At 41.1% G+C, this 8,870-nt stretch overlaps 1 protein-coding gene across 1 annotated transcript; it reads right to left on the reverse strand.

Moving 5' to 3' along the window:
• Positions 1-1,379: 1,379 nt before the first annotated feature.
• Positions 1,380-8,339, reverse strand: nup35 (nucleoporin 35). Its single transcript, XM_084908608.1, has 9 exons — positions 8,038-8,339; positions 7,258-7,425; positions 7,016-7,152; positions 6,276-6,333; positions 4,984-5,092; positions 4,842-4,911; positions 2,038-2,166; positions 1,797-1,931; positions 1,380-1,700 (listed from the first exon to the last, which is right to left on the reverse strand). Exons 1-9 carry the CDS (start codon positions 8,048-8,050, stop codon positions 1,623-1,625), a joined length of 897 nt encoding a protein of 298 aa, XP_084764734.1. The 5' UTR covers positions 8,051-8,339; the 3' UTR covers positions 1,380-1,622.
• Between the last annotated feature and the right edge of the window lie 531 nt (positions 8,340-8,870).

The following is an 8,870-nucleotide window of genomic DNA, read 5'->3' on the forward strand; positions in this document are numbered from 1 at the left end:
ATGATTTAAACAGGCAAATGTTCAGCATTCAAACTACAGGTGAAGAATAGTAAAACCGGATGTTTCCCCGTTATGTCGATATCAGCTAGTCAAGTACACACCTACACAGCATGTTAACAAACCGTGAAAAAAAGCCACACAAAAAATGAATGATTGCTGGTAATGGTTTCTATACATTAGTATTTACGAAGGGTATGTTGTGACTTACCTTCAAAATTACAGCGGTCCCTCACTATAATGCGGTTCACCTTTCACCTCGCTGTTTTGCGGATTTTTTAGTGTAAGTTTGCATGCTTTTTTTTTAATTACATCACATTGTGTCCTGCTCCTGATCGCTGCAGACGATCTCCTCCATGCCGTCTCTCCTGTACAGTACAGAATCGCTGCATCGATCGCTAGCAGTGTGACTCTGAAGTGCAGTACTGTATGTCCATGATGTCCACGAAACATTTTGCACCGTCAAAAAATAAAATTGGCTACTTTATTTCACTTATCGCTGGTTATTTTTAGAACATAACACCGTGATAAACGAGGGACAGCTGAGAAATATAACATTTGAATCCCTTTTCTCTTTTGCTCTGAGGCGCGGGGAAAAAATATCGACAAGTCAATGAACATCATTTACAGATATATTGGGTAAATGCCCAAGACATCTATAGAAATGTAAATCGCCGCTTGATTCATTCATTTGCTTAACTTGTTTTGGACCGTAAACAGGGCGCGAATAGGACACCGGAAACAAAGCTCCCCACAGGAGTTTCCGCACCGGAAGTAGCATATGCTAACGTGCACATAGTCAATTAGAGAAGTGAGTTTTCTTGAATGCATTCTGGCAACAATTGGAAGATGTGTTAAAGTTAATCTATTATGGGTTGTTTTTTTTTTTTTTTTTTAAATTTTCTCCTCAAATATGGCAAAAGTTTTAAATAATGGTGATCAGTGTGTGTAGATGTAATCACTGTGAGCCTAAAGCTTAGATTCAGACTGCTCTGAACACTTCCTTTTTTGCTATGCTTGTCCACAGATGGCATAAGATAAATATACCTGGCAGATCCGAAAAGGGAAGACAGCATAGATGTATCTTAAAACTGGATTCTTTTTAACTGCCTGCAGACTTCTAGTTGTAACAGCTCAATCACTAGTTTCAGATTAAAAAGGAACATAAATAGGAACAGTGACAATACGTGTGTGTGATATCTACCCCTTGCTTGTCATAACAGGTCTTCATCATACAGCAGGTGATACCATGATGGCCACATCCTTCATACCGTTTAATACAGCCAAAAATCCTTATCTACTTGACTGTGATCGACTGTGGTGAACAGCGCCACTCCTTGGCTGCTGGAAGAACATCTCTGAATGAAAACGATGTCAATGAGTTAAAAAAAACAAACAAACAAAACATTTTTATTGAGACAAAGATTAAAAAACATTGAAACACTGATTATAAAAGAAGACAGCAAGAAAAGATCCTACATTTTAGCACACACACACACGCGCGCGCACACACATACGCGCGCGCACACACACACACAACACACGCAGTGTAGTGAATCAGTTCATCTCTCTTCCCACCACTTGCCCTCTCTCTTCTGAAACTGCAGGCATCCTTTTATGCAGCGTCACCAGCCAAACATGTACTCCATCGCCTTGGAAACAAAGCTGTCATCCTTCCTGGGTGTCTGTTTGTCTGCTACCACCTAAACACAGACACACATGCATTTATAGTCAAAGAAAAAACAAGAGGTCAACTCTTTTAAAAGTTGACCAGACTAAACCCTTGGGTAACAGTTCACCTGGTAGTCACTGCCTGAGTTCCTGTAGGTGGCGCTGAGTGGTCTGATTGCAGAGCGAGGGGTGGTAGGGAGCACGGAGGAGGAGAAGGAGGAGGAGACAGGAGTAGAGACAGCCTCAGTGCTGTCCATCACGCTCTGAGAGACAGATAAACGAACTTCATTGCTACTTCAAACTCAGTTTCACTTAGTGTGGACAATCGATCACAGCACAGACAAGAGCAGGGAGCAGCAGGAACCCAACCTTGTCTATGCAGGGTTTGACTCCCACCATGATGGAGTCACCGAACACCTTTCCATCTTTGGACAGTGCTTTCCTGGCCTGAAGTCTGGACTGATACTGAAGGTGCATCCAGTTGCCAGGAGACGCCATCTGTCAACACGTCATCAATACGTTAAGTTAGTTCACAGCAATACACCTCAAATTCCAGTTGCTTCTCTGGTTGGGCTGCGACTCTTCTGGGCTCTAAATCACAAACACCATCCAACACTGACTCAGGGCTCCAACAGCCTGTCTGTGCTCTGATTTCAGAGTGTTCAAATACACTGACTGTCCGCTCTAGACCACAGACAGCATAACAGACAGATGCAGCTTCCAGGCCTGAAAAGTGAAGCCAACAATGAAGCAGTTTTAAACAGTATGTGGTTTCACAGTCAGACTCACTCATTGCACCTGATTTCCAAATACCAATACTGTGATTGCAAACAAGTGCAATCATTTCACAGTTAATTCCACTGACCAAAATTTTTATCATACGTTTCTTCAAAGACCTTTTTTTGCCCCTGAAATAAATGAGATAATAAGATAACTAAATAAAAACTAAGCATGAGGACAAAAAAAAGAAAACCACAATGAAATGTATTGACACTTTGAAATAAAAAAAAGAAGAAGAAAGAAACAAGATAAAAATATTATGAAGACAGAAGATCCAATCAGAACCAATTCATTCATGCCTTGTAGAAAGGCAGGACGAGTTTGGAAATAAGGTAATTATGTTGTGATTACAAGATTAGCTGCGAATATTTGAGCTGCTCCGAGCTAAGGGTATGACTTTTTTTGGGACATGGTACTACTAGCTCCCATGTTCCCCCATTTCCTCATGAAGGTGCAACAAAATGTCAACGCTTAGGAGGAAGTGAAGAGCAGACGCATGGACACATTTCACATTTGATGATTTGTAAGCCGTGTGGATCAACTCTCACCGGTAACAAACAACTTTTACACTTTGGTCACTGACTCAACTTTAGCTTTAGTCAACTATAATCTTATGATACTTAGTTGACCAAACTAAAAGAATTTAGATGCCTTAATCTGTGTCAAAATTATTACTGCTACATCCATCGTTTATACTGTCAATACTGTAGACATGTTCCTATCGAATAAAGCTAGAAAAGGCCAAAAGAATTAATAAAATAATATTAATAATACAAAAAGAAAGCTTTGGTGATGTGCTGCATTTAATCTACTGAAATAAACAGAAGACAGCGATACTATAAAGGGATGCACTATCTGCAAATTCAAAATTCAAAGTAGAAAATAATAAAATAAAAAATAAGGAACAGTAAAGGCTTAACGTGTAGAAGTGCATCTAGGAGAGAGGGCACTCACTCATACACACAGCTATGTTAAAATAGCAAGGTGAACAAGTGAGCTAAAGAACAGATGGCCCACATTTTAACTGTTGGTATGAGCCAAACATGGCAACACAGCACAGCCACTGCAACACACACGGCAGACGTCACTGCTTGTTTACATTCTGGCAAATCTGTGGCCTCTTGTTTCTAGTGACATCACGCAGACCGTGACTCATCACCTCTCAGTTTCCAAGATGAGATGTGATGAATTGCATCTATCTCTATAACTATCACTATAGTTCCATGCAACTTACGGGAAAAAAGGAGTGAAAAGGTGCTTTTGTAAAAGTCAGTGAACCCCGAAAGATCTGAACCATCAGAAAAGTTCTGCTACAATGTCAGACTTCACTTAGTCTGTTGGTGCTTGTTCAGAGCCAATACTAGGAAAGTGATTAGGAAGCGATGCAAAACCAGCAGTCATAAAATGTTTTTGATAGACATTTCATCAGTCTGTAGGAAATGGCAGCCATCAGGGCCTGTGGTGGCTAAGAGGTCAAGAAAAACCACAGTGACTTAAAAAGATTCAGGCATGACCTTCAACGATGCTCAGTAGGAAACCTTTCCTGCATCCTCAGCATGAATTTGAATGCCTAAAGTTTAGAAATAAACATCCAGAGGCGTGATGCATTTTGGAAACATGTCCTGTGGACTGACGTCATTAAAACAGATGTTTTTAGCTCAACAAGTGTTGGTTGGTAGTTAGGGCCTGTGCTGCAGTCACTGGCACTGAAAATACAGGTAGGTCCACAAGATGTGACCATGCATTTTGGTCCCATCTCGACTGTTTGATTTAAAGTCCACTGTGACTGTATTCAGATGCAAAACGATAAAAAAGTGTCACCGTCCATATACTTATGGACTTAACTGTATTTCACTGCTAGCAGGTATAATGGATTCAGTTAAACACCAGAAATGTCAGGAAGCAAACATGTTATTCTGCTCTCTCTGTTATGTACTGTGCCCTGCAGTCATGTGGCCTCCTGCTCTGCAGCTAGTGATGGTGACCTTGTTCTGCTCTGGAGGTCTGCTGCGATCCGGAGGGACAGGCAGGTCATTCTTGAGCCACTACAGCAATTTCATCCATGGGACGATGGACTGACCGGAGAAGTAGCTGATTATATTACGTAACTGAGTTTTTGTTCCTATGTATTGGGTGGATTTCTTAGGTGTATTTTATCACAATTCTTTTCCAGGAGGACTGGGATAAAATCCCATGAAGAGTTCCCATTCTTGATTTTCACTACATCTTTAACTCTGTTTTAGTATTTGTTTTTACTACTGGAACACAGCTCATCTTTTACTTGTTTGCATATTAACGGTATATAGTTAATATGCAAACACTATATGATATAGTGCCCGTTTGATCAGACACAAATATCCTGCAGTCTGATAAATGATGTGCGAGTGTCTCACCGTGTGTTTGAGGATGTTTCCGTATTGAGCGAACTGGAGCAGGATGTAGGAAGCCGAGGCTGGAGGGAAGCTAAAACACACAGACATACCCTTAATGTACACAGAGTGCATTTAAACTGTGATGAAGTGTGAGCATAAATACCCAAACACTGTGACCCAGGTCTGGTCCAGCTGGTCGTCAGATGACAAAGACTCTCCCTGAGTGTAGAAGGGGTCCACCTGAGCTGGAGACAGACACATCTGCTGCATGCCTGTCGGGACAGATATGTTACCCAGTTAATCCCCATAAATCCCACTGTGAGCAAAAGAATAAACCTTTTCAGTGCCAACAAAAACAAAGCTTTGTGCACTGATGTGTCAGTATCTGCAGCTGCAAGTGTTATCAGGTTTTACAGCAACAAACAATGAAAGAATGCAGGTAAGCTACTAGCTACCAATTCTCGTAATGTTTCAGTGACAGTAGAATGAAAGTAGGATGGAAACCTTGTAAACTAGAAGATAGAGAGGAAAAATACTAAATGTGGCTGTCTAGTGATTTACAACCACGTTCTAGTTATATTCCCACATAAAAGAAGAGTTGCAAAGTGTCTGTTTTGCAGTCTTATCACCATCCAGCAGCCACGTCACTATTTGTCTTGTCTATTAACACAGAAAAAATGATCACAGACAGACTTCATCCGTTTTGCGATCTTGATGCAACAAAGTTGCTTTGAAGCCAGCAACTGACTGCGAAACATCCCAACCCTGCCACCCATCTTTGAAGCAACCAGCCTAAAGAAAACATGGCCTCATATTTGTTGCACACTGTTGCAATAATTATGGTTGTGCCACAGTCTCATACCACCATTTTCCCTTAGTGTCACTGTGATCAAAACGCAATCTAAATCTAGGCTAGTCAAAAAGTAACATTTTCTAATTAGTGCTACGACCAACACTCACTGTTTCCCTTTATAAAACCGAATATGCTTTTGTAATGTCACTGACCATTAACTGTCTAGATAAAAGTACCACCAGGAATTCCACTTCTCCCATTTACAACATCCTCTAAGGGCATAAGCGTGATGAGTGAGAGGATTTTGGGCAGCTCTGGATATAGATCTGTCACTCCATAACTGAGCAGTGAACCAGTGCTACAAGTGACAGAAATAATTAGTCTAACCAACTTCATATTTCTGGTCCCGTCAAAGTTTGATTGTTGACTTAGCCGGCTAATCCCTCACTTCACTAGCTACAATGACTTCTGTCACCAGCTGCTCTTTTTATTTATTTACATTTTTTTTTAAAGTACTCTCAGGAAGCCATTGTTTTTAAATGTTTCTACAAAAAAATTATCCTTGATGACTTCTAGCCATTGCGACGCATAACACAAGCATTACTGTTAGAAGTTGTTGTAAAGTCACTACGAACAGAGTAGTCAGCAGTGTCAGTGTGTACCTGTTCCTGGAGTGGAGGCCAGACGTGCTGACAGAGGAGACTGCATGACTGGGAACGACTGTAGAGAGTTAATCAGACAGAGGAACATGTTTTTAAAAAGCCTTTTTCACATGTCATCATGAACTTTCATCAAACACAAGCACTAGCCAGTCATCTGGCCTGTAATGAACCTTGTCACGCTGGGTGTTTTTTTGGTTTGCATCATTGCCTACTTTATGTTTACTTTCATCATGCACATGATCACCTGCTCAGGAATCAATTGTGTGCCATTCAACCACCTGTATCTATTCCTGAACATCTGTGAACATATGAAAATTATATTGACCATGCATGATGATGTACAGAAATTAAGTCACCATGAAATGCTATAAGGCCTCCATGTTTCACCACCTTACTGAGGGTAGAGGCGTTGCTGTTTGTGAAAGATCCCAGGAGTTATGCCGTTCTGTCCCAAACTAGTCCTGGGTTAGGTGCTTAACTAAATGTGATTCAAAAGACACCTCTGTGAAGAAGAACGGCACTTGTGTCACTGGACACAAGGTGACTGTGTCTGACCTGGGGTCGGGGTTCATTGGGGAGCGTCTGATGGAAGAGCCTTCACCCATTTGCATTTCTTAATTCAGTCTCCCTCTCCAACCCCCCTGCTATCCCTGCTATTGTCTTGGTTACAAAACCAGGAGGTGGCAGCTTTCATGTGAAAATAGGCGGTTTAACTCACTTTACCGTGCATGCTTACCCACCTGTCTGTGTGCAGCAAGAGGTGTCGCTACAGTAACCAGGTCGTCATGGATACTGCGAACAGGTGGGGCTCCACTCTTGTCTTTGGGTGTGGGGACAACAGGCTGCATGGCAGAACCTCCACCACCACCTCCTCCTCCTCCATTTAAAATAAGTTAAGTATGAATATGAGTCACTAATTCATCTAAATAATCTAAAATATAAGCTTTAGACAACAATCAGGTATGTCTCTTCTTCCACTCACCTCGAAGTGTGCTTGTGCTATCCGCAAGTGGTGAGGCCAGGCTAAAAGGGCGAGGCTGTGGGCTTGCTGGAGCTGGCAGGTCACCCATCAGGAAACCGGGCAGAAACTGAGCCCCAGAGGTTGGCTTAGGAGAGGTAGGAGAGCCCAGGGTCATCGGCTCTGAACCCACTGAGAGACAGGGATAATTTAATGACAGACGGTCCAAAACAGCCATTAATAGAAATACAGCTTTAGAGCTTAGATGCTAGTATATTATTATGAAGCTTCTGATAGCATGTCTTCACTCTGACAAGTGGGAACAAATGCCCCAAATCTAGGTGTTTATTATCAATGTTAAATCTGGAGATGAACGCAAATTGGTGTATATTTATTTGAATAATGCTTTGTGTAGAGGAATCTTAGTTACTGAAAAAACGCATGTTCTCATGGTGTGAACTTTATTGTGAGCCATGAGCATATTTTTTTTTAACGTATTCTCTTGTCTTAGGACATCCACAATTTATAAAAATCTTAACTAATGATTAAAGTATTCATCTATCTATCTATACAAAAAAATACTAAAATACAGCCACTTGTGGTCGACACATGGGCTTTTTTTTAGTGCTTTACCTTCTACAGCGTTTACCTTCTACCTTCTTCTTCTAAAGCAAGAAAATTAGCACCGCTGCCCCAACACAGAGTTGACAGATGACATGCTTGCCTAATAAAGCCATAAATGCCGAATAGCTAATACCATCAATCAGAACGCAACGGATTAAGATTTCTAAAAGTTTCCCTTACCTTGTAACTCCATCTGTTTCTTTCCTTTCTGGCCGCGATTTTCAAAAGTAGGAAGTGACGCTCGGAAAAAAGGATGGCAGCCGGCTAACGCGGCTAACAAAGCTAAATGATGTGTCACAATATCTCACTGTTACTGCACCGTAAACGCGACTAGGAGTCAGTGCTGTTTTTAACGATCTAAACTGTTACAGCTGACCGATTTAAAATCTACTCTTTCAGTCCGCCACAGGGTGTTTCTGGAGTTCAGAGGCACTGGGAAAAGGCTGACGCTAAACTGGAAGTACTACAGCTTACTTCCGGCGAATTTAGAAAGCGTCAATGTGATGACGCGTTCAATGGCCCTGCGTAACGTTGTTCATTTGTATTTTTCTAATGAATGAAATGAACGTACAAAGAAAAGAAAATATCTGAGGGCTTTTATTTTCTTACACTTAATTTTTTTATCAACACGCATACAAGGGATTTGTTTTTAATGATTCTTCAATCTGTTTATTTTTGGCTTAACCGAAAACATTTAAGGGACTCAATAAAATCTATATACTATAGACTGTACTAAACTTTTTTCTTTTGCTTCATGCTGTAAGTGCTCCAGCTGTAATTCCGGGCTCGCTAATCCTATTGTAGATGTTTCACATTCTGGGTAAAATCTGACCCAGTCACATTAAACGAGGGAAAACCTGGCAACCAAGCTCTGTGGAAAAAGGGTGTTTCTGTACATAGTCACAGGAGAAAACTGTCTTGACCACTACAGACTTTATTCCCGTGATACAATCTGCTATTTGACGGGGAATCAGTGTTGAATGATAAACAAACAAAGATGACCCAGTGTGGCC

Source organism: Perissodus microlepis, chromosome 16 (assembly GCF_051167445.1).
Source record: "Perissodus microlepis isolate ML-2025 ecotype Zambia chromosome 16, ASM5116744v1, whole genome shotgun sequence".
Classification (NCBI taxonomy): Eukaryota; Metazoa; Chordata; class Actinopteri; order Cichliformes; family Cichlidae; genus Perissodus; species Perissodus microlepis.